The sequence below is a fragment of the Plutella xylostella genome, chromosome 19, assembly GCF_932276165.1.
Source record: "Plutella xylostella chromosome 19, ilPluXylo3.1, whole genome shotgun sequence".
NCBI classification, from domain to species: Eukaryota; Metazoa; Arthropoda; class Insecta; order Lepidoptera; family Plutellidae; genus Plutella; species Plutella xylostella.
This window is the reverse complement of record NC_063999.1, coordinates 7,846,016-7,871,203: the sequence shown is the minus strand read 5'-3', so window position 1 is coordinate 7,871,203 and position 25,188 is coordinate 7,846,016. Positions and strand designations below refer to the sequence as shown.

Below are 25,188 nucleotides of genomic sequence, written 5' to 3'. Positions count from 1 at the left end.
TAGCACAGTGTTAGAAGCATTAGTTTATTTACTTCTATGGTTAGAAGAAGTACCTAATGTATGTAGTAAGGTTTACTAGTGTAGGTTATGATTGGAGGCGCGTTATACTATTTAACCCCTGACCGGAATAAAGTAGTGTTAAGTATTATAGTCAAGATGTAGGCATATTATGATAAGGCCGTTATAAAGTTTCCTATACCTAAGTACTTAAATGTATTTCTAATGTTGGGGGTATTTTAACCTTAGTTATGTTAGGAGATTGATATAATAAGTATCATACTAACTGTGTTGTAATAAAATAAACCATTGTATATGTGTATATTAATATGCAACATGAGATAGGAGACAATCAGATTACAACGTTTTTTTCGTATAAGTACCTTAATTATTTGCTGAAAAAAATAGCTATTATCATACAATACACGTCAAACAAAGACAACAAACATCCAAATAACACAGCTCTAACAAACACAGCACTTATTGATAAGATAAATTAATGAGAAAATAAAACAAATCTGTTTTAAGCAACTTATCAACGCTGTTATCACAACCAGTAACTATGACACAATAAGTTCATACTGTACGGCCAAGATCACATTCTGAAAACACCAAACTTGCTTTCTCTGTGTGGGGCGTTCAGGGCAGCTGATAAACTGAGGCCTAACACTTTCCTAGTGTTCTTTGGCGCCACTATGCCGTCATCCCACAACCTGGCTGTGCTGTAGTACGGTCTACCTTCCTTCTCAAACTGGGCTTCCAGGGGACCGCGCACTCTCTTGTCGTCCTCCTCACTCCACGATTTTCCCTCTCTTTCTGCCTTGTCCTTAGCCACCAGCGACAGTACGGTGGCAGCCTGAGGACCGCCCATAACAGATATCCTGGAGTTTGGCCACATGTAGAGGAAGCTGGGTGAAAACGCGCGACCACACATTCCGTAGTTGCCGGCTCCATAACTGCCTCCCACCAGCACCGTCAACTTGGGACCCTTGAAGCAGCTCACTGCTGTCACCATCTTGGCACCGTTCTTGGCGATCCCGCCGGCCTCCGCCTCGCTGCCGACCATGAACCCGGTGATGTTCTGCAAGAATATCAGCGGCACTTTCCTCGCAGCACACAGCTGGATAAAATGAGAGCCCTTCAGTGCGGCTTCCGACTGCAACACGCCGTTGTTTCCGATCACTCCGACTGGATGCCCGTACAGGGACGCGAACCCACACACTAGAGTTTCACCGTAGAGTTGTTTGAATTCATGGAACCGGCTTCCATCGACTATTCTGGCTATTACTTCTCGGATGTCGAAGGGTCGTTGAAGGTTGGCTCCGACGATGCCGTGCAAGTCGTCTATATCTAACAGCGGCTCGTCGACTGTGGTCGCTTGTATTCTACCTGACTGGTCTTTATTCCAATTCAAATTAGCAACAGCATTTCTTGCCAAGTGAAGGGCATGCTCGTCGTCTAATGCGTAATGATCCGTCACTCCCGACCGGCGGCAGTGCAGGTCAGCTCCGCCCAAGTTTTCAGCAGACACCGTCTCTCCAGTAGAAGCCTTCACTAGAGGAGGACCAGCCAAAAATATGGTACCCTGATTTTTTATTATGATGCTCTCATCAGACATGCTAGGGATGTAGGCGCCTCCCGCGGTACACGATCCCATCACAACAGATATCTGTGGGATGCCCTCGGCCGACATGTTCGCCTGGTTGAAGAATATGCGTCCAAAGTGCTCTCGGTCCGGGAAAACCTCGGCTTGGTCTGGCAAGTGAGCGCCGCCGCTGTCGACTAAGTATATGCAGGGCAGGCGACATTCCAGAGCTATTTGTTGCGCGCGCAGATGTTTCTTGATGGTCATAGGGAAGTAGGTGCCTCCCTTGACGGTGGCGTCGTTGGCGACGATCATGCAGTCGTGGCCCTGCACCTTGCCGACGGCGGTGACGATGCCGGCGCCGGGCACCTGGCCGCGGTACATGTCGTGCGCCGCGAGCGGGCTGAGCTCCAGCACGTCGCTGCCCTCATCCACCAGGCGCGCCACCCGCTCCCGCACCAGCAGCTTGCCCTTCCCCACGTGCCGCCGCACCGCCGCCTCCCCGCCCCCCTTTATAGTCTCACTTGTCTTCTCATTCAGCTCGGCGACCAACTCGTCCATTTTAAGCCGATTCTCCTGGTAGTAAGGGTCATTCCGGTTCGGTTCGCTGCCTATTACGGTCGCTTGGCTGTGGTACTGCAGAGTCTGCGCCTTGAGGCGGCGTATTCCACGTATTAACTTGAGCATTTTCGCTCTGAATGCGGCACGAGTTTTATTAAACACGACCGCTATCCGCCGCCGGCTCGCAATACTAATGACAATACGAACTGTTATCTATACGATAATGTACAAAAACATAGCCCCGAGTTATACTTAATACGTATAGTATATGCCTACTACTTACTTAAAACTCGAAATGATAATGCGGGGCCATTGTCGCGCCTGGGCGACACACGTTGACGTAATATTTGCATAAACTTACGGCTTTAAAAGTATTACTGCTCCGTCCATTGAGGAGACCACTCCATTTACATAATACCGAAATAGCAACAGAGATAAAACGAAACCCACTGCTTATCTTTATTGGAAAGACATTCAATTTGCGAACTAGTTTAGTTATTATGGGTTTGATATTTATTTTAATGGGCGTGTGGGTGCCTTAGGAATAGCGAGGTAGGTATCTTATCAGAGGATCTGTATCGGCTTTTTGCTTGCTTTCCCGTAGCAGTTGTTGCGGCATATCTCATGGCGCGTAACTAACAATGTGACATCACAGAAATTGCGGCAATCTGGCATCTCCAGCCAATTACGGCGCTGATGCGCCCGCGCAAGGTGAATGAACACCATTTCACTTTCTTCGATGAACCGACAAAGTGTTGGACACTTTCCTCCGATGACACGGCACATGAGAAATCACTTGTACCGCGCCCGATTAGCGCCGCGCGGAGATTAATGAAAGTCTTCCCGTTCATGAGGAAGTAGCTCGCGTTGTTCATGTCTAATAATTTAATACTATGTTTTATGGCGACGGATCTATTGAAACGACCATGTTTTATAGTTGCACTCTCTCTACCATAAAACATACTAATAGACAGGCACTTATATCCTCATTAGAATTACATACACACGTACGTGTGTACCTAACCTATATTAAGTAAATGCATTTAGGTACAGATGCTCCTAGCTGAACATAATCTAATCAGGCCTCTATGGGCCCTATACTCGTACAAGAAGTACCTGACATCTTGCATGCATCCGCCGCGACCGGACCAATAAAGTAGTAACTACAGCAATGATAACTGAAAGGGCGGCAAAAACTTAATCTGAATAAATTGCCCCTTTCGATAATAAAGGCATACCTACTTAGGTTTATATTTATTTTCTAGATTATCTGTTGAGTACCGTCTGTGCAGTTAGGTACAGGTTTTTATTTCTTGAAAGTTATGAACACATGTCTCGATAATCTGCTCTCTTACCGTTTCAGTCTGCATTCCTGTGTCTTCAGCCGTAAAGATATACTTGATGAGTTGATTAGAATTGATTAGTGAGATGCTTGAAGCGGCACAGATTAAATAATGGTCGATAGTGCAGTAAATAATAACGCTAGCATTATAGTAAAAGTAATTTAGACACATAGTACCTAGGTACGTAACTGTTCAATTTCTCTTGAGAGAGTGGACTTAACAAAGTATCGGTTTTATTAGTAAAGGATGAGAGGACAATACATGATGTACAGAGGACTGATAGAGGAATATTTACGATGAGTCTTGTGTCAAGTTTTAGAAAGTTACTCTAGGATGCCAGCTACGAACAACAAATACTTACGTTAAATAACTTTTGTTTTTCTCTTGTTTCCAGGACAGAGATGAGCAAACCAAACTGGAAATGAAACACAGGCAGGAGGAGGACGACTTGTACAGAAAATTCTCAAAACACCGCGAGGAAGAGAACAGAAGAATACGAGAAGAAATACAGGTAGACAACCATAGCTTGTTCACGAACAATTTGAACTAATTAGATATAAGTAATAATAATATCTAAACAAATAAAGTTTTCATCTGGCTTAGACAAGTAAGATGAAACAACCAAGTTACTTTTTAAAAGCCAATATCTGCCCCAGTTAAGAGTACCAAAAAACTCAAACAAATACTGACCTACTTAAAACTAATTAAGTAATATATTTTTAGACCTAGACCTTCGTTAGTAGAATCGATAGGAACGTTCGTTGGTCGAAACTGACCATCTACCACAAATTCTTTCAGGACGAATGGGAGCGCGAGCTCGAGCGCCTGACCAACAGGTTCCAACAAGAGATGCAGGTGAAGAAGCGACGGCCGGAGTCGGAGCTGGGCGCCCTGACGCTGCGGCACCAGCAGGAGCGGGCCGACCTGGAGAAGAACATGACGCTGAGGAGGGACAAGAAGAAGGAGAGTCTGACCAGGAAGATGCTGGAGCATGAGAGGTGAGTTTGAAGGTGGTGCAGGTCAAACAGGAATAAATTCATGAACATTCCCATTATTCATCATCGGATTTGAGAGTAGATTTAGGAGTCAGATCAAATCATAAATAGTATTCAAGTTAAGTTTCGTCAATATCACATCACAGCTATAAACAAACCACATCCTTAGACACCAAGCCGATATGAAAATTCAAGTGCTTACCTAACACCCAACTCGTTCTCCAGGGCGGCAACAGCGGCACTAGTCGAGAAGCAGAGCCACGAGATGATGGAGCTGATCCAGGAGCGAAGGTCGGAGTACATGGCCGGATCGTCACTCTACGTGGACGGAGAGGAAGCCCCTCCCTACCCCGCGCGCGCCCCCGCGCCGCAGCCCCCGCTGGTCTCCAAGTTCCAGATCTACACTGATCCGACGGAGTTCGCTGAAGTCGATAAGATCGCTATTTCGGTAAGTTATACAATCTTGTCATACCGAAATAATAGTCTCTGAACAGACAAATAAATAAGCTGAAGATTAAATGCTGAAATTGCTATTTCTATGTAACTTGTGATAAAACAGACGATGGTATTTTTTCTAGTCAATACTTACGAGTAAAGGTTTTCATAAGTTTCAGAACTACATCTAGACTCATAGTAGGTATGCTTGAATTTCAGGCCCTTAATATGATTCATGATAAATGTAACTCGACGAGCCTATAGGTACTCCTCAGTTGTTCTCCACACGTTTCTGTCCCTTCCCTCCCAGCAGTAATCTACCGATAGATATATACATAGGTTCACACACAAACACTGAACAAGACACTTTCCCTTTCCAGGTAGCGCAAGAAGACCAAAAAACGTTCACGGACCTAGTCCGACAACTAGTCGGCCGGTGCGCCACCGACGTAGAGAAGGCGAGGACGATCTTCCGATGGATCACAGTGAAGAACCTCAACAACATACAGTTCGATGACAACCTGAGGGGAGACTCGCCGTTAGGACTCTTGAGAGGCATCAAACACGGCACTGAGAGTTACCATGTGCTTTTCAAGAGATTGTGCAGGTGAGAGAGTCGGTAAACTTCTGCCGTGAGGATGAGGAACCGTTACTTCGTTACGAAGCGATGAATGAGAATGCGTTAGCAATCCAAGATATACAATTATACAACAGGAGCCATTTGGACCACATGAAAGGCCTTTAATTTGGGAGGCATTAATATTTATCCTAGTCAAAAATCTAGCGACCAACAACCAATAACCCCTTCCAAAACCCTTCCAGTTACGCGGGTCTCCACTGCGTGGTCATCAAGGGCTACAGCAAGTCGGCGGGCTACCAGCCCGGGGTGAGGTTCGAAGACAACCGGTTCAGAAACTCCTGGAACGCAGTGTTCGTGGCCGGCGCGTGGCGCTTCGTGCAGTGCAACTGGGGCGCCAGACATCTGGTGAATGCTAAGGATGCTCCCAAACCAGGGAATCGGGGGAAGAGCGATAGTTTAAGGTGAGTACGTATAACAGTTAGGCCTGTTGCACACAGCTCGCTTTCTTAACCGTACGGCGAGTTTGCCGTAGTTTGGCCGGCGAGAGCCTTATGGAGAATCAGTGGCGTTTCAGAAGCGTTTATTGTCACTATTGCAAAATACAAGGCAGTTAATACGAATATAACAGTAGTAAAGGTTACCATCGAGCGGATTTCAGCGTTCAGATCCCTACTATCGTCCCATCCACTAAGGAGCAAAAAGGCATGTTTATTATTAATGTTTATCCTACCTACACCACAGCTTAAAACAAAAATCTTCTTTACACCTTCCAGATACGAATACGACGACCACTACTTCCTGACCGACCCTCGGGAGTTCATCTACGAGTTCTTCCCGCTGCAGTCCGACTGGCAGCTGCTGAAGACGCCCATCACGCTTCCAGACTTCGAGGAGTTGCCATTCGTCCGCTCCCTGTTCTTCCGATACGGACTGTACTTCAGTGACCCTAACACTAAAGCGGTCATGTATACCGACTCGACTGGTAAGTTTCTTACCCGTAAGTTCTTAGTTAGGATGGGTCAAATATGAAATGCTGCGCTATGATGCGTTTTTGGGATATGCAATCAGAAACTGGGGGTAACAAACTGTTCAATTACTAAATAGTCCGGGGCCCTACCCATTTCCAGCAGGCATATGTTTGACAAATGTATGCTTTAGGTTTCGCAGACACGCTGATAACTCAGACAGTGCTGACGAGACGATACATACAAATGATCCTCAGCTCGGAGTCCGAGCCTCGGACGGTCAGCGCCGAATCAGCGAGACTATAACACAAGCCTTATGGGCCTCACTGCTCCGTAACCCTTACAGCACTACTATCACTGACCATATTCCTTTAACTAGGACCTAGTGCCCAGAACCCTTACCACCACTATCACTCACTATATTTTTCCAACCACCCGTTCCAGGTGCGGCGACTATGCGCATAGCCATGCCGGCACACATGCAGAGCTCGCTCATCTTCCACTACAACCTCAAGTTCTACGACACGGAGGGCGACGGCTTCGACGGCGTCAGCCTCAAGCGGTTTGTGATGCAGGTCAGTACCAGGTCGTGGTATAGGCAGCCTGGATATAGGACGTTTTGGCTTGATTTTCCGACTCAATCTTTTTTTAATGCAATTAGTGATGTTGGCTAAAGTTGGTGAAGTTAGATAGTATTTTGTGTGATGTGTATGTCTGCTGTAACCTGGGCAGTCGACTGGTGCTTATCTGATTGATAAAACCTTTTAACTAGGTGAAAGAAACCGCCGTAGTACCTACAGAAGATGTTTGTTAGTTGTCATTGAGACTTCTAATAGTAAAATGGCCATAACAACGCTAGGTTGTTTCCTTATATCAAACTCCTACACGAACCAGTAACATTATTAGAATAAATAAGTAGCCATTGTTCAAATTAATTTACATATGAGGTGTACATTATACTATGTCCAGTCAGAGGAAGCGATATTCAATTCTTGGCCCCAAGTACCTAAGCGGAGACTTATGCTCATTAAGCTTTCAGCGTCGAAAACTTTACAACATCCTATCATCTCTGTCCACCATACTAACACCCTACATCTATCTCTTCCAGTCAGTAGTAGGCAACGTGGTGTCGTTCCGGGTCCACGCTCCCTGCAGCGGCGCCTTCCTGCTCGACATCTTCGCGAACGCGGTGACGCCCCGCGAGTACCTCACCGGCGAGCCCATGAAGTTCAAAAGTGTTTGCAAGTTTAAGGTCAGTCATAAAACCTTGTAAATTAATAAAGCATAAGCTGTATGCTGAGTTGCAGAAAGCTAATGCCGACCTTAAATGTATAGCTGCCTTGCTTTGACAGTATACGGACAGAAAGAGACAGACATATATTTAATTCCGACATTAGTTTACTGTTCCTTTCTGCAACTCAGCGTTACTGTTATTGTTCACCGTAAGATATAATGTCCATTGTCCATTATGGACTGGTATAGAAGTCGTTTTAGATTATCATTTTGGCAAAGAAGAGGTACAAATATGTTTAGCGAGCTTATGTGAGGACGATAATAATTATGTGAAGCTTCTCGAATACATACCAAATCAGTTAGGTGACCCTTGCTGTCATTTTTCAAATGGTCTGCCTACTACGGTAGATTCCTGCACTAATCGCAAATTTTAGCAGCACCAAATATTACGACTGCTGTTGCATGTGAAGCCCACGTTTAGTAGAATTGTTTTTAATCCTTTATTATAACATTTGTTACAGATTTGCTGTGCAGAGCTCCAGACAGTGATGGTGCCACTTCCAGACTGCGCGAGCGGCGAGTGGGGACCCACTAAGGCCACTCGCCTCTTTGGACTCGTGCCCATCACTCATCAGGTAAATAACGTTCAAATTCGACAATTCGATTTACAAGTAGTGTTTTGATTGGACAATGGGGGGTGGTAGCAGTCTATATGGCTCTGACCCCACATCATTGCTTCTAAAAGTTTCAAAGGACTTGCAAGCACCTGAAAGGCTTATCGGGCTATCGACGATACGCAATAGTGCTGCCAATATTTTAATTTCCCTTATCAATTCGAAATATCTGCTTATGAATCTGACTGTACTTCAACAAGTCAGAATTCAAGACCTCATATTCTTACTCACGCCCGAGAAAGCTACTTTCATTCAACAAATCTTTTCACTTCCCCCCAACAGGAGGCGCTGGTGTTCGCGGGGCGCGAGCTCGAGATCCAGTTCCGAATGTCGCGGCCGCTCGCCGACTTCATGGCCACACTGCACAAGAACGGGGTCGAAGAGAAGAGACTCTCCAAATACGTGCAGCAAAACGTGTCTGATGATATTGTCACGTTCTATATCACGTTCCCGGAGGAAGGTAGGAACTCTTGATTAACACATTGAATGCCGACTACGCATTATTGTATATGTAGGCACGTGATACGAGGTACCAATGGTTCCATTGGCTCTCAAGACGTTAAATATAGAATTATAAGGCTGAAATTATATTTGAGGCGTTCGTCAAACGAAATTCCAAGCCATTGTGTATAAGTAACGATTTACTAAAATAGAGGCGGTCGCTCCTTCAAGCCATACAATTTAGAGCGACTGACTTTTTGATAGGGAGTGCCAAAACATTTTTCTCTGAGCTTGCAAAGAACCTCATCTGCCCTAAAAGTAACCAATATATTCTTCTGGGTGAAATAAATCACATATAGGAATTGTTCATACGTGCTGTGTTATTTTATAAATAATAAGATATAGGGTTTAATTTTAACTAAAAACTGTTTGCTTGCCTATCGCATTGGAGTAGCTGTAATGATAGGTTTTAAGTTATTAAATAAATAAATTAATTAATAAAATATTTTATTTGCAGGTCAATACGGTCTCGATATCTACACTCGTGAAAGAGGAGGCCCTACGGCGATACACCAAAACGGATCCACCGAGAAAGAGAAGCATCTTCTAACCCACTGCTGCAAATATCTTATCAACAGTAGCAAGAGAAATTGAGGTTTATTCGAACAGATTTAGAGTTGCATTTAATTGGCGAGATGCTCCGAAAATGTATGTTGTATGATAATATTGGGATTAAGATATATTATGGATTGGCAATTAACGCGAAAGATACAAAAGTAACACCTTTTGGTGGAGATGGTAAATAAGTTTGATAAATATATGAAGATTGACTAACAAGCACAGAATATGTAACTGCTTGTTTGGACTGGTTTAAATGTCGTTACGACGCACAACGAAGAATATACAAGTCTAGAAGGACAATTTAATGTGTTGTTAGAATGTTTATAAACATTATAATATATTTTGAAAGGGGTAGCAATAAAACGAGTGACTGTAAATTACAGTTCTAAGTGTCAAAATTAATTAATTTGGGTTATAGAATTACTAAGTGAGCGACTGACTGCGAGTGACGAGAAATCAACAGAACAGCAACTTACAAACATTAATTTGAGTTACTTAAAATACAAAATGAGCAGCTTCATAATATTTGAGCGACCTAATATTTGTTTGAGTGTCAACGTTACGTCCTGCATTTTTTTCAATATTTGGCAAATGTATTTTTTATACTGAGCGGCATTTTATCTTAAATGAAGTGTTTCGAATACAAAAACCACTTTGAAAAATACACTAATGAGCAGAGTATAAAAAACATACACTCACGCCTTGTACTAATGTACTCCCTTGCGGGGTAGGCAGAGGTGCATTGCTGCACCCACTTTTCGCCAGAGCGTTATGTTAGTCCCAATGTAATAGGGGGCGGGCCTATTGCCATTTTACGGGCACATCCAAGACCCGAGAACAAGTATCTGTATTTAAACAAATATCTGCCCCAGCCGGGCAATCGAACCCGGGACCATCGGCTCAGTAGTCAGGGTAAGATAAAAAAGATAAAAAATATTTATTCGGTGACCAGCACCACACACCAAAAATACACAAGGAAACAACAAATAAAACAAAAGAACTTATATGACTAAACTTATAGTATAGTTTAAATTTTAAATCTGTAGCATTTTCGTTGTAAAGCAAAGCAAAAAGAAGCGTATCAAAATAAAAAAACATACCTAAGCCCTCAAATTGAATATCAGTAACCAATAATCATTAATAAAGCTTTGCTCAGTGAACTTTAGTAGTTCGCTAAGTAGGTATAACCTCACTTAGAAAAATCGAATCTATCTTAATATTGAAGTTGCCCTCTCTGTATTTCCAGTCGCTCACTTAGTAATTAAGTCGCTCGGATAAAATTTTAATATCTGAAATGGATTTATCATAATCCACTTTTTGTAAGCTCGTTTTGGATTTTATTATAAATCAATATTCGTCGTCAGTTTAGTTAATTTTTCGCTTACTAAAATTCATACCGCTCAAGTTATTAAAACAGTATGTCATCGTCAGTCGCAAAGTTTTTTTTTGTTCGCTCGTTTTATAATTCCCCTTTAGTGCGTATTCTGATATACACCATTTTGTAGATATTATAGCTTAAAGTAATTTAGGTTTGTTTTAGATTTTAAAATAAAAATCCGTCCATTTATAAATATACAAAACCATTTATTAAAATTCACGTTATCCTTAAATTTTAAAGTCAATTATTGTAAATTATAATTTTGACAATTTGTTTTAATAGTCATAAGAAATTATAAATTGAATTATACTCCGATACCGGTTGTGCAGCAATCTAATTGCTTTTTAGATATATATATTTTTATATAAATGTTGTATAAACATTGAACATTACGATAGGTTTAAATTAAGTAGCTTTTATAAGTTCACAAACTCTCTTTATCACATGAAAATAGTCAATGTACCTTCAAATGGTGTTAGAAATTATAGCTTAAAATTGGGAGATATTTTGATGAAGATATATGATGTACAATTGTCATTCGCCGTTCTGTCTTACGACCTAAACATCACCATCAGTGTTCATATAAAAACTAACACAATTATATTTATATCTACCCTCATACAGCATGTACGCTCAAAAATAGATTGCTCTATTTTATTATTTATATTTTATTATTTTTTTAAGCGCACAAGACAATGAAATAAAGCAATTTATTTAATAACACTCCACTAAGTTCTAACTTAGTTTAGTTAGCCTAAGTTATAGTTACATGTTTAATTTATAATTATAGAATTTATTTTTATAAACACGGCAATATAATGTATAAAAAATATTAAATATATGGCATGTTACTTTTCTAAACGTATTTTTCTACTTAATCAGATCATTATAATTAGATCATTTCGTTATTTGAGCACCACAATGGTTGGACGGCACAAAGTACTTACAAATAACACTTAATTTAACAAGGGAATGTCGGAAACTTAAACTATTGAACACAGATATACACATAAGAAATATTCTAGTGCTATTCTATAGCTTGTTATCTGGCTAGAATGAGATTCACGGCCATTACAGATCGTTAAAAATAAATCGACGTCTAGTCAATTAATGTCATGTCACTTATATTCGGATATGCCTTTGAGTACGAGCGAGAGGTCCGATAACATCGTCCGCACGTTTGTGACTCATGTATGGTTAGACCCTCTGGACTCTAGTTTAAGGTCTATTTATATCTACAGACATATTGCGTGTCAGATATCTCTTTTTCACTGTCAAATCTTTTAGTATGGCATTGTAAAAATGAACTGTTGAGCCTTCTGCAGATATAAAGTTGTCTCATCAAAGTAAAAAAAAGGCGGAAGGAAGCTAACTAACTAAAAACTGAAGCACCCTTTGTAAGTCGCTTTCGTTATTACGACGATCCCGACACACACACACACACACTCAAAGTAAGTCAGTTCGCCGCCATTAACCAATTACATCGCACCTACACCCACACACTCACGTGTCACCGACTTTTGTGCCTCATTTTTTAGTTAGTGAGATTCCGTCCGCCATTTTTTCTACTTCGATGCCTCTTTACCATGCAGTCTACAGACTCACACCATTCCCTTGTTGTGGTTGAGGGTGGCTCGCTGCTCGACGCCGCGTATGAGCGAGCCGAGCAGCCCCTCCATCTCCGTGGCCGTCTCGCGGAGCTGGCTGTTGTCGAAGCACGAGTCTGGAAGGAGAAAGAAGACAATTTTTAAAGGGATTATTATTAGTGCCAACTAGTTGTCCACCATCCCGCACTAGGCCAGCGTGGTGGACTAGGCCTAAAACCCTTTCTTCATTGGATGGAGACCCATGCCCTAGCAGTGGGGACGTGATGGGTCGTGATGATTATTAGTGCCCAAGCACATGGCGCATTGAGTAATTTTGACAGTCTAAAAGAGCAATCGAATCGAAACCTCTGCTTATTTGCACGTGCGCGGTGTGCTAATGGCTTAATCCGCTTAGTAGCTCATCAAAGACGGTTATCTTGCATATTGCATTTAATCTTATGAAGAGAGGATTCGGTCGGTTCGGTTCGTAGCAATAGACCGTTAGCGGCTCAGCGGCATAGCGTAATGCTTCAATGGCTTCGCGCAGTTTCGACTCATTTCACCACCTCCAAAAGGACTTAAAAACAGTCTCCCACGCATTAGCTAAGTTAGACGGTGCGGTGGCGGTACGGTAGTTCTATTCTATTCTATTCTATTCTCTGTGGGGGTGTAAGTACCTGCACCTGGCTCTCTCGAGTGGAACCTTTGTGCATATCCCCAAGGTCTAAACTGCCTTCCTAAGCTTGGACCATTACCCACCATGCTGGTCCACTGCGGGTTGGTGGGTTCACATATCTAGATTGATGTGCTAAATCTAGATATGCAGGTTTCCTCACGATGTTTTCCTTCACCGTAAGAGCGATGGTATACACTGTACTTAAGTTAAAAGAACTCATTGGTACATGTCAGCGCCGGGATTCGAACCCGCATCTCTTGCGTGAGAAGCGGGCGCTTACCCGACTGAGCTACCACCGCTCTACGGTAGTAAAAACAAATGTATTTAATTTGTGGCCGCGGCTCCGCCCGTTGCTGTTGGCGTCGATTGCCGCTCGACCACTAAGTATTCGTCTAATGCAGTAATGACCCGCTTCGAATCTTCTGTGCAATCATTCAGTGCGCACGAGCAGAAGGCCGCCATTTTGATTTACCAACATTATCTCTAGTGTCTATTATTAGCTCGTCGGTTATGCAGGCTATTCTAGTGGTTATATCCGTCAAACATGCTATCCAGTGTCTATGGTCGTCGGTTGTACGGACTATTCTAGTAGGTACCTATAGCCATCAGTTATGCTAGCAACAAGTGTCTCACCGTCCACAGTGATGTTCCTGGGTCGCGCGGCGTGCAGGCGGGCCAGCACGGCGTCCAGGTCGTGGTTGAGCTCGCGCATCTTGTCGTTGCTGCTCGCCACAGCCCGTAGGTCTGAGTCGAACTTCGTATCGGGTAGTGTTGCCCAAATGCAAGAACAAGACGAGACTTAGCCAGTCTTGGTCTTGGTCTTGCGCCATTACACCTGGTCTTGGTCTTGCGCCAATACACCTGGTCTTGGTCTTGGTCTTGGTCTTGCGCTCTCAGTCTTGGTCTTGGTCTTGGTCTTGCAGCAAGAGTCTTGCAAGTCTTGCAATTACCTATTAGTCTATTACTATTTATTAAAGTTTACTTTTTGATTTTAATAGATATTTTTTTATTCGCTATGTTTATGGTATTAGTCGTAATGCGCATAGGTCCAGTTTTTCATTTTCTTTGATACAGTTTTTTGCATCTCATAGAATTCCTAAGCGTACTTACCTATACACCGAACTGTTACACCTAACTACTCAGTGAAATAGCGCTCTGCAAGACGCAAGAGTCTTGCAGGCTATGTCTTGTTCTTGCTCAAGTCTTGCACGGTCAGTCTTGGTCTTGGTCTTGCTAAAAATACGCGGTCTTGTTCTTGGTCTTGGTCTTGCAAAAACGCAAGAACAAGACCAAGACTGCAAGACCAAGACTGAATTTGGGCAACACTAGTATCGGGAATAGCCACCCACTGCTGGACATAATATGCCTCTCCCAAAGCGCATATGCTCTGCATTTATTCTAGAACCACTGTCAGCTACAATAGAATCCAGACGCTTTTAAAGGCGCGGGTGGAATGTGTCAAAACTACGTAACGCCATTGGTCATGTAGTAATTATCTAAACCACGCATCGTCGCCATTGGTGTGCTCTAAGCCGCACGACCACTATTTGTCCATTGCGGAAATGACACGCTACAAATCTTCTGTGCAACCATTCTGTGCGCACGCGCAGATGGTCGCCATTTTGGTATACAAACATGATCTCTAGTGTCTATGGTCGTTGGTTGTGCGGGCTATTCTAGTATCTATGGTGGTCGGTTATGCTAGCTACACACCGTCCACAGTGATGTTCCTCGCGAGCGCGGCGTGCAGGCGGTCCAGCACGGCGTCCAGGTCGTGGTTGAGCTCGCGCATCTTGTCGTTGCTGCTCGCCACCGCCCGTAAGTCTGAGTCGAACTTCTGTTCCGATATGCAGAGGGAATGCGACGGGAAGTCGGCGGGCTTGTGGTGGGTTTCTGAAAGTAGTGAAAAGCTTTTTGAGATTAAATACGAAAGGATTAGTATTAGGAAGCATTGGTTAGAAACTCTGAATGTGCCGAGAATTCCGAGTTTGATTTCCGGCCGGGGATGATTGTTGACGGATTTTGGATGTTGAATGTTTGGGTTACAAAATGTTCCTGGCAAGCCAGGTGTATTATAGGAAGGCCCATGCCATGTCCTACAGGTTGAATGGTTGATGGTTTAAAATGTAATATGCTAGTAATGTGAGTGTATAACAAAATTAACAAATGACCGCTTACTTACATATCATTTTAAACCGTGTAACCTATACGGGCAGCATGAAAGTGAAATAAAATTGTATGAGTATAAAACAAAAGTAAGGTGCAGGGTTGAAAAATAACTCCGGCCCTCGAGGGAAACTAGAAGGTACAATACCTCTTGTAACTACACTACACTAGTATCGAAAGAAAGCTTCCATCGACTATCCTACAGTCACTTATCACCTCAACAAAATCAATCCAAAAAAATAAAACAATCTCACCATTATACCAATTACTAATATCATTCATAGACACGGTCGAGATGCTATCAGACGTCGCATGCGATGCCACCGGCTTCAACCCATCACTGGTGACCGTCAACAAGTTGTTCGACTCTTCTCTATCGCTCGTCTGTTTGGACACTACAGAGAAGTTTCCAGAATCTAGACTCAGCACTCTGGGCTGGGTTTTAGGGTTATCTGTGATTCTTGATTGCTTCTCTTCGTCTACGGCCGCGATTGGGCTGAATAGGTCGAAGGCTTGGATGCGATCGGGTTTTTCGTTCGGCTGTTCTGTGGTTTCTGACGGTGATGTTAGAGCTATGTTTTCCTGGGGAAAAAAATTTTGGTCAGTATCATTTTGTTTTTGTAGTTTTTGCAGCATAGTAGAAATACAGTATCAATAGAAACGAAGGACTTATTGTGTGTTACTGGATGAAATGTAAAAAATACAGCTTCGGCTGAGCTTTTTTTACTAAGCAACTTTCATTATAGAACCGCCACTAATAAGATTCCACCCTACGTATTGATTGTCTAAACAGGTAGGTTGCAGCATACATGACGTTGCAAAAGTAGAATAGTAACCCCGAAAATTGGTGACGCAGAGGCTCATTCCTAAGAACTTTAGTTTTACAACTACTACACATTTTGCAACATCCTGTATAAACAGACAGCACCGACCTGCAGCAGCTTGAGCCGGTTGATCTGCGTGGTGATGTGGCTCCACTGCGCGTCCACTTGTGTCTTCAGCGCCTCCTTGTCCTCTTGGCCTGATGATTGTAGCTGCTCCGTCAGGTTTTTCCATACTCTGGAAAGAATCAAATTTTAAAAATAGTTCCAGTGGGTCCGAGGTAATATAGCCAGGACAAAAAAAAATAACTTTACATTTATTAAGTGACTGTTAAAGTACCTATAAATTCATACATAATAAATAAAAATAATTGATGAGTAAATCCAAATTAGTGTGGGATTCCTACTCGCCGACTCCGCCGACATGACCTTAGTAAACTAATGGCTGGATGAGGCAGGCCGAGTATTGAGTATTGTTGCGTTTGGAGAGGCCTATGTGGGAACACCCAAATATTCCGAAAAACTTTTTTCCGAATTTGATAACCCCGAATATGTAATTTACGAAATATTGCAATACCGATTTTTTAAAATACCGAATTATAATTATCACGAAAATTATAATTTCGAATATTATAATCACGAATATTGTTATTACGATTGTTAAATATACGAATGTAAAAAAATACGATTACTTTAATATACGAAAAATAAAATACCGATTTATTATAATCACGAAAAAGTCAAATCCCGATCGGAAATATGATAATTCGTGATTTTGACAAAAAAACATAAACGTCTTTAAAACTTTAGAACCAAAACCAAAAGATAGGTGCGACGACGAGCAAAGCGAGGAGGAGCGTGTTAGGTGCACATAGATATCGAAAAACAAAGCGGAGCGCAGCGAAGCGGAGCGGAGCGTTTCAAATATAGAGCAAAACAATTGTTAGGATTTTTATGGTGTATAAACTTAAAAACCTTAGGACCTAAACCTAAAGATAGGTGCGACGACGAGCAAAGCGAGGAGGAGCGTGTTAGGTGCACATTGATATCGAAAAACAAAGCGGAGCGCAGCGAAGCGGAGCGGAGCGTTTCAAATATAGAGCAAAACAATTGCTAGGATTTTTATGGTGTTTAAACTTAAAAACCTTAGGACCTAAACCTAAAGATAGGTGCGACGACGAGCAAAGCGAGGAGGAGCGTGTTAGGTGCACATAGATATCGAAAAACAAAGCGGAGCGCAGCGAAGCGGAGCGGAGCGTTTCAAATATAGAGCAAAACAATTGCTAGGATTTTTATGGTGTTTAAACTTAAAAACCTTAGGACTTAAACCTAAAGATAGGTGCGACGACGAGCAAAGCGAGGAGAAGCGTGTTAGGTGCACATTGATATCGAAAAACAAAGCGGAGCGCAGCGAAGCGGAGCGGAGCGTTTCACATAATATAGCTTAAAAAATATTGTTTTTATACGCATTATGCTGCATTATTCATAATAGATAACCATTTCTTGTTAACTAAGAAACATTCGGGAATTTGTATTTTCGGAATATTAAAACTTCGGGATTCGTAATTTAAATAATTCGATATAATAATAATCGTACTTTTGAAACATCGAAATAATAATATTCGGAAAATTGACTTTCATCATTTTAATAAATATGTTGTTTGAAATTTCGTTTATAAACTATTCGTGATTTTCGTTATTCGGAAACTTAAAATTCGGGATTGTGAATTATTCGGAACTATGAAATTCGAAATTTTAAAAATCGTTATTTTCATATTCGTAAAAAAGTAATTCGGAATTATGTAGTGTACCCGGCCTATGTATATCGACGGACGATTACGACGAGCTGTTTACAATAATCAAAAATTATGGTCGACGCAAACGCGTATGTAAGTAAATAAAAATTACTCACTTATGTTGACTTTCCAGCTGAGCAATAATATCCTGCAGCATAACCGTCGGATTATTCTTATTATTCCCCGACGCTTTGCCGACAGTGGACGTGAATATGGCCGGTCGCCCATCCTTCTTCTTCTTATCACAAGCTGTATTCTCTGTCCCTTTCTCCGTACTGGTAGATTTCTTAGAGCTACTCTTTATCGTCTTTTTCTTCTTCGTTTTCGTGCAGAAAAAGAATCGTCGCATCCCTTTCATGAAGCTTAGGCATTCTGATGGCTGTGCCTGTGGAATATGAAAAGATACCTATGTTTTTTTTACCAGATTAGGTTCACAATTTACATTGTGCACTCTAGAATATTATAGACAGAATCAGATGCGACTTCAAATATAGGCGTTTACTTGATTTTGAATGCAAGTATTTATTAAATTCATTCATTATATTGATAAACCTATTTACATTTTACTGCCTACAGGTAAAGGGCAATTCAAAATCCTAGATAATTCACCATAAACCTAAAAATACCAAGATGTAGATAACATCCATTAATATAGATATCAAACCGGTGTTGCAGTATAATTGCTAGCAACTGTGTCAATGGTATTTCACCACCAAAATGACCTTTCTCTTTGAATTGAATCACACATGTAAATACGCTGAGCTTTCACACGGCAGTCGTGGCCGAGCGGTTAAGGCGTCTGACTAGAAATCAGATTCCCTCTGGGAGCGTAGGTTCGAATCCTACCGACTGCGAACTATTTTTATTTTAGACTTATCTGTAGCTCTGCTGTAGCTCTTTCCTATGAACCTACTTTTTTACTTAGGCAGACACTCAATGTTACCTATTTGGAGATGCAGAAACTTGGGACTATATGTAACTACCTACCTACTAGAAAAGAGCTCCGGATACCTTCTGACTACCATGATATCCCCATCGGTGAAGGTGGTTAGGGAGCACGAAAAACTTCTCACTTTACCACTGGTAATGTTTTAATTTTGTACAACCACGATTACGCCAAAACATATTATTATCGGGACTTAATTAATATCGGGACTTAATTAATATCGGAACTTCTAATCATTATTATGTCATCCTCACTATCTATTACTTGTTATTACTGTGATTAAACATTTTGCTATCAATACAAACTTAGTGCATTAGTATTCGATAAAAGAAGGTTAGATAATACTTGTAATTCTGAAATAACGTGTGTAATCAATCTATGAATTAATAGATAAACAACTGTATCAACAATTTAGCGAGGCAAATACTACGTTATATACCTACCTACCTTTCTCTTTTGAATCAAACATGTAAATACGCTGAGCTTTCACACGGCAGTCGTGGCCGAGCGGTTAAGGCGTCTGACTAGAAATCAGATTCCCTCTGGGAGCGTAGGTTCGAATCCTACCGACTGCGAATTATTTTTAGTCCAACGTGATATTTTAAAATTTAGTAGTTATGTTTCTTGGATATACCTACAACTGGTGACACCAAAGTGTGCATGTTAGGAACATGTGATTATTTTTTGTACTCACCTCTGTACTTAAAATTTCGTCAACAGTGTGTGTCTTCTTGTGTCCATTAATAGCAGACAGGTCCACATCGTATAAGTAGCATTTTTCACACAAATACACATCTTTGCACTTTGCGCATTTGAATGTTAGCATCTGGAATACAAAAACAAAAATATAAGTAGGGTAGGTTGAATTGAATTGAGATCGTTCGTTTTTTTGTTCTACCTTATGGTATTACCTGTAATTTTTTATTATAGAACCGCTGTTCTTACATATGGTCTAGTTTTGACCAAAATGTATGGATGAATATCGATGAAAGATCTATCTGACCAGTCAATATCAAAAATTTTATACGTAGAGAAAATAATCATCTAAAATTCAAAACAGACATACCTGTATAACAGGTTTCCGGCAAGCGGAGCACATTTCGCCAATAGTGGCTTGCACGCGGCTATGCTGCAGCCGCTGCACCACGGCCAGCCAACGAGCGCTCGCGCAGTTTGCCGCCGCCCAATCAGCGACGAAGCGGGACGTCAGGCCCAGCATACCGGAGCTCTGGGATTGGAGGAGCAATGTTAATTGTTAACATTATGCATTTCACAATATTTATTTGTATAAAATACAAGAGCCAATTCTTACCCTAGCAAAACATGCTTCAACATCAGCGTCCACAGTATTCCAGTCATCACCCAGATAATTGCACAGTGAGGTGGCACACCCCAGCAGTAGCCCGAGCCTCTTCGGAGACACGCATCCGTTGTGGTCTGCCGCACAGTTGGCCAGAGCTAGCCATTTGTCTGCACAGGACTCTTCACTCAGAATTATTAGTAAGCTCTTGGCTGCGAGCACTCGAATAGGTTCTTTTCGGTCTCTGAAATGAGCATTATTTTTCAGTAAAAAATATTTACAAAACGCATCCTATAAGTACTAAAAAAAAATATTTATCAGTTTTGTTTTATCTTTTTAAAAGGGCATTTCATTGTTTGTGATGATATTTTCAAAAGATTCAAATGGCATTTTTCAAAAACACAATAAGTACTACGGTCTATCTCTTTCTTTTCTATAAGCCACATTTTATACTCATGAATAATTAAATGTCTTACCAAGATTTGGTTCATAATCCCCATAAATTACACTTGCGTGTTAGAGATGAGAGAAAGTCAATCAATAATGAATAAATGAATTAGTCTTTAAATATGGTGTGATTAAGAGCTGTTCTTGTATAACGTATCATTTTGTATCATAAAATAGCTGATTGAAACCTGATATGTAAACAAAATTTACTATGAATGTTGTTGCTAGTTAGATAAACAGCAATGAAAGCTTATAAATATTCACAACTCTGTGATAAATCCATATAGACAAGTCTGCATGAATGCACCAAACACTACTAGGGTTTGGGAGTCTCAATGTTCTCAGATTTTGGATAAAGTTCCTGTTCCTCAATTATTATTATGGTCCAATTTATCAGAATTTTGAATTTATTTTGGAAAGTGTATCCCACTTCACTGAGAAACCTATTCAAGGGAAAGCATAAGGTGTGAACTAAAAAAAAACCGGCCAAGTGCGAGTCGGGCTCGCGCACAAAGGGTTCCGTAGCAGCAAAATTACAGTTAAATCAACCTATCTCAAAAACTATAAGAGATACTTTGATCAAACCAAAAATCGTTGAAAGAGTTAATTAGCATGCATCACCTCTATTTTTTTTAGAATTTTATACCCCGTAGTTATAAAAATAGAGGGGGGGGGGACATACTTTTTACGACTTTGAGAGCTGATATCTCAAAAACCGTTCACTTTAAGAAAAATGTTTTTTAGAAAACTTTATATCATTTTAAAAGACCTTTCCATTGATACCCCACACGGGTATGTACATCGAAAAAAAAAATTTCATCCCTCAGTTACATGTATGGGGGGCCCCACCCCCAATTCTTTTTTTTACTATTTAGTGTCATATTTTTGTAGCGGTTCATACAACACATATTCCCATCAAATTTCATCACTGTAGTACTTATAGTTTCCGAGTAAATCGGCTGTGACAGACGGACAGACGGACATGACGAAACTATAAGGGTTCCGTTTTTGCCATTTTGGCTACGGAACCCTAAAAAAAGATTATTTAATTATTATGGAATGTTCCATAGCTACCCAACTACATTAATAAAAAATAAATCTCACCTATCATAAACATTGAGCATTAAATTAATGACGAGATCCACAGCAAGATCAATATCTCCAGTGAATAAGCCCTCCTTCTCCGCAGCAAAGTATATGTCTGCAAGCACCGCCTCCAGCTCTGTAGCGTCCAGGGAGAGACTGCTCTCTGACAGGCTGAGCTGGTGCCTCGCAAACACTCCTGATGTTATGCGAACTGGTGGTACTGGAAGGATATGTTATGATTCCATATTAGTGAATGGTAGGAGAGCTTTTAAGTAATATCAGCGGGACCTTTTAACCAGGGTATCTGTGTATAACTTAGAATGAAATACTAATTTATTGATTAACCAGAACACAATTAACAACTTATACAGTGGATATTACTCAATAGGTGGCCTTATCCTTATAAACAATCACATCCTTTGGGTGAACTTACCTCGTAATTGTTTCTGCAGAGCATGTACTTTGCAAGCGATGCGGTAAAGGTTGTCCTTGATGCCCTGATATTGCTTGAGACTGTCTATAATGCTCTCAAACTGTGGATGGTTATATTGTTGGACACCAGAAGCCACACTAAAAAAATATAATTTTAAATGTTAGCTGTTCATATTGTACTTGTAATTTTAATGAATTGAGGATAAAGAATAAAAAAGAAATAAACACGGTGTAGGTATTTATGTTTTTATTAGGGTCTTGTATGAATAAATTTAAATTAATAGTGAAAACTGTGTAAAAATTAAGTGAAAGTAACTTACCTCACATAAATTGGATATCCGGCTTCATTTTCCACTTTTTTCCAATCATTAGAATCCATATTTATTATTTGGTATTTCCTTTTACAGCATTATTTGTTAAATACGCGTAGTGGGTAGGTATTTTCTTTAATAAACTAAATTAATTTAATTTAATCCAATCAAAACAACTTGACGATGCAACCGCCATGAAATATTCAAAAAAATATCATAGTGGTTCTGTGTTCGCCGTCAGACAAAATACTGTCTAGTCTGTGAATCAGATACTATAGCCTATGGAAACAAAACTATCTAAACTTATTCTGAGATTACAAAAAACATTGTCCAAACTTAAACACATAAATAAAGTAATAATAACCGTGTCTGGGTCGCAGTATGCGGCTGGTGGAATTACTTACCTCTTTTTATAATGCTTTAGTGATTACCAGGGCGCCTACGCTTCACCGCGAGATGGTAGTGGTGAATGTGGTCACCGGAGACCTGGCTTATATCGACACCCCAGTCATGACACTCATGAGTCATGAGTAACATCACCAGTCTTCTAGGGTATTTATCAAAAAAAGTGATAGGCTCTCTACTTACGCCAAACGGTGCAAAACTACAAAAATGTAAGCACTTGCAGCAAGTCCGAGACTTCCGAGAGATTATTAATTAAGAAACGGAACGCTATTCATTTGTTGGATGGGTTTTGTGCATGGAAGTAATAAGTACTAATGTGTTTGTGCAACAGCCATGCTGGGAAATAATAAATAATAACGGCAACGGGCGATTTTACATTATTTTTTACTGTACCTATTTGCAAAATCTCAGAAGACGGATTAACAAACGTCCCTTGGAAACTTTTTCTAGAAAACGAAACGTTGTTTCTCATAAAATTTGTTTCCTTTGCAAAAATTCTAAAATCAAATAGTTTTAGCCAATCAGAAAAAAAGTTTAAATTCTGAAAAATTTTAGTGACCAATCGGAGAACAGTATACAAATATAGTTCTCGCTGTCATTTCCTCTTTGTAAAGGAGACGCCATTTTGGAAGCGTCACTTTGGCGGCGTGTAGGATAGCAAAATTTTACCCAGAAATACCACCAAGAAAGTTGTCTTATTGTTGTGTTTACGTGTAATATGTCGTATCAGTCTAGTGTAGCTCAAGATAGCTTGGCTGCTGCACAATTAGAGATGGCCGGTAACCCCAACGCGTTGGCTCTTCGTCGGCCATTCGACCCTGTGGCTCACGATTTGGAGGCAAGCTTTCGACTGACGCGGTTTGCCGATCTAAAAGGAAGAAGCTGCAAAGTACCGCAAGATGTGTTGGGAAAACTTGTGGAATCCCTGCAGCAGGACTACTCTCAGGAGCAGGACCAGTTTATGCATGTGGCGATCCCGCGCATCGGCATCGGCTTGGATTGTTCGGTGACGCCGCTTCGCCACGGCGGCCTATGTTTGGTGCAAACAACTGACTTTTTTTACCCCTTAGTGGATGACCCCTACATGATGGGGAAGATAGCGTGTGCCAACGTGCTGAGTGATTTGTATGCAATGGGAGTCACCGAGTGCGACAATATGCTAATGTTGCTCGGCGTTTCCACTAAGATGACTGAAAAGGAGCGAGACGTCGTCATTCCCCTCATAATGCGCGGGTTCAAGGATTCAGCTCTGGAAGCGGGCACTTCAGTGACTGGAGGTCAAACTGTCATCAACCCGTGGTGCACTATTGGAGGAGTGGCTACAACCATCTGCCAGCCCAATGAATACATTGTTCCTGATAATGCTGTAATGGGAGATGTCCTTGTGCTTACCAAACCCCTAGGAACCCAGGTAGCTGTGAATGCTCACCAGTGGTTGGACCAACCTGAACGCTGGAATCGCATCAAGCTTGTGGTGTCTGAAGAAGATGTCCGTAAAGCTTACCATAGAGCCATGGACTCTATGAGCCGACTGAACCGCATAGCTGCCAGGCTTATGCACAAGTACAATGCCCACGGATCTACTGATGTCACTGGATTTGGACTGCTGGGACATGCTCAGAACCTGGCTTCTCACCAAAAGAATGAAGTATCTTTTGTTATTCATAACTTGCCTGTGATTGCCAAGATGGCTGCTGTAGCCAAGGCCTGTGGCAACATGTTCCAGCTCTTGCAAGGTCACGCCCCAGAGACCTCTGGAGGATTGCTCATCTGCTTGCCCCGAGAACAAGCTGCTGCTTACTGCAAAGACATTGAGAAGCAGGAGGGGTACCAAGCCTGGATCATTGGGATTGTGGAGAAGGGCAACCGTACTGCCCGCATTATTGACAAGCCCCGAGTCATTGAAGTTCCAGCAAAGGATTAAACTGCCACTTATGAAAATAGTTTTCATATCATTTGTTTGTTTGACTTCAGGATGATAGGAATGTATATCAATGATTTTATTTCAAAGAGTAAATTGTTACATAGACTATACTTATGTACAACTTGATTACATACTTATGTTAGCATTTCTTTAATTTTAAGACAGATTTGTATTGTGTTAAACTACAGTAACAGTTTTGCAGATTAAGAGAAGACAATTTATTCAAGCATCATTGTAACTAAGCTTTTAGAACATGATCTAGTGACTAATTTGGTGTTTATATTTTAGGTAAGAATATCACTATTGAAATTTAAGATAATTCCATTAGGTAACTACTGAAACCTAACATTTGTTTGCAGCTTGTTCTTGGGGACATTTCTGTGAATTGTGAGATAAGTATAATTATTAGAATAAAGTTATTTTTCAGTCTTTGTGTGTTTTATTCATTTCCTATATGGTTTAGTTTTATTTATAGGATAAAAAT

At 41.1% G+C, this 25,188-nt stretch overlaps 4 protein-coding genes and 2 non-coding genes across 11 annotated transcripts in view; 4 read left to right on the top strand and 2 right to left on the bottom strand.

The window, feature by feature from the left end:
* The window catches only part of LOC105387961 (hillarin), a 52,208-nt gene extending 42,435 nt beyond the window's left edge, over positions 1-9,773 (top strand). For all 6 annotated transcript variants that reach the window (XM_038105853.2, XM_038105855.2, XM_038105851.2 and 3 more), the window contains exons 5-15: positions 3,881-3,997; positions 4,285-4,484; positions 4,707-4,929; positions 5,297-5,523; positions 5,739-5,957; positions 6,270-6,478; positions 6,906-7,036; positions 7,570-7,713; positions 8,216-8,329; positions 8,651-8,828; positions 9,327-9,773. In XM_038105853.2, coding sequence (XP_037961781.1) covers positions 3,881-3,997; positions 4,285-4,484; positions 4,707-4,929; positions 5,297-5,523; positions 5,739-5,957; positions 6,270-6,478; positions 6,906-7,036; positions 7,570-7,713; positions 8,216-8,329; positions 8,651-8,828; positions 9,327-9,463 — 1,899 coding nt within the window. In that variant the 3' untranslated portion in view covers positions 9,464-9,773. The remainder of the gene's footprint in view (positions 1-3,880; positions 3,998-4,284; positions 4,485-4,706; positions 4,930-5,296; positions 5,524-5,738; positions 5,958-6,269; positions 6,479-6,905; positions 7,037-7,569; positions 7,714-8,215; positions 8,330-8,650; positions 8,829-9,326) is intronic.
* On the bottom strand, positions 289-2,357 carry LOC105387948 (probable methylcrotonoyl-CoA carboxylase beta chain, mitochondrial). Its single transcript, XM_011558760.3, has one exon. The coding sequence runs from the start codon at positions 2,267-2,269 to the stop codon at positions 593-595; it is 1,677 nt and encodes a 558-aa protein (XP_011557062.3). The 5' UTR covers positions 2,270-2,357; the 3' UTR covers positions 289-592.
* A 2,561-nt stretch (positions 9,774-12,334) lies between the features above and the next one.
* Positions 12,335-22,593, bottom strand: LOC105387962 (dystrophin-1). Its single transcript, XM_048627724.1, has 11 exons — positions 22,385-22,593; positions 22,066-22,202; positions 21,651-21,852; positions 20,112-20,343; positions 19,866-20,027; positions 19,494-19,625; positions 17,970-18,238; positions 16,169-16,295; positions 15,491-15,818; positions 14,784-14,963; positions 12,335-12,531 (listed from the first exon to the last, which is right to left on the bottom strand). The coding sequence occupies exons 1-11, from the start codon at positions 22,441-22,443 to the stop codon at positions 12,410-12,412; spliced, it is 1,950 nt and encodes a 649-aa protein (XP_048483681.1). The 5' UTR covers positions 22,444-22,593; the 3' UTR covers positions 12,335-12,409.
* Trnas-aga lies at positions 18,626-18,707 on the top strand. The gene has a single exon. It is a non-coding gene; the product is annotated as a tRNA-Ser (tRNA).
* Trnas-aga lies at positions 19,293-19,374 on the top strand. The gene has a single exon. It is a non-coding gene; the product is annotated as a tRNA-Ser (tRNA).
* A 791-nt stretch (positions 22,594-23,384) lies between the features above and the next one.
* LOC105387950 (inactive selenide, water dikinase-like protein) lies at positions 23,385-25,133 on the top strand. The gene has a single exon (XM_011558761.3). It carries the CDS (start codon positions 23,499-23,501, stop codon positions 24,702-24,704), a length of 1,206 nt encoding a protein of 401 aa, XP_011557063.1. The 5' UTR covers positions 23,385-23,498; the 3' UTR covers positions 24,705-25,133.
* The last annotated feature ends 55 nt before the right edge of the window (positions 25,134-25,188 follow it).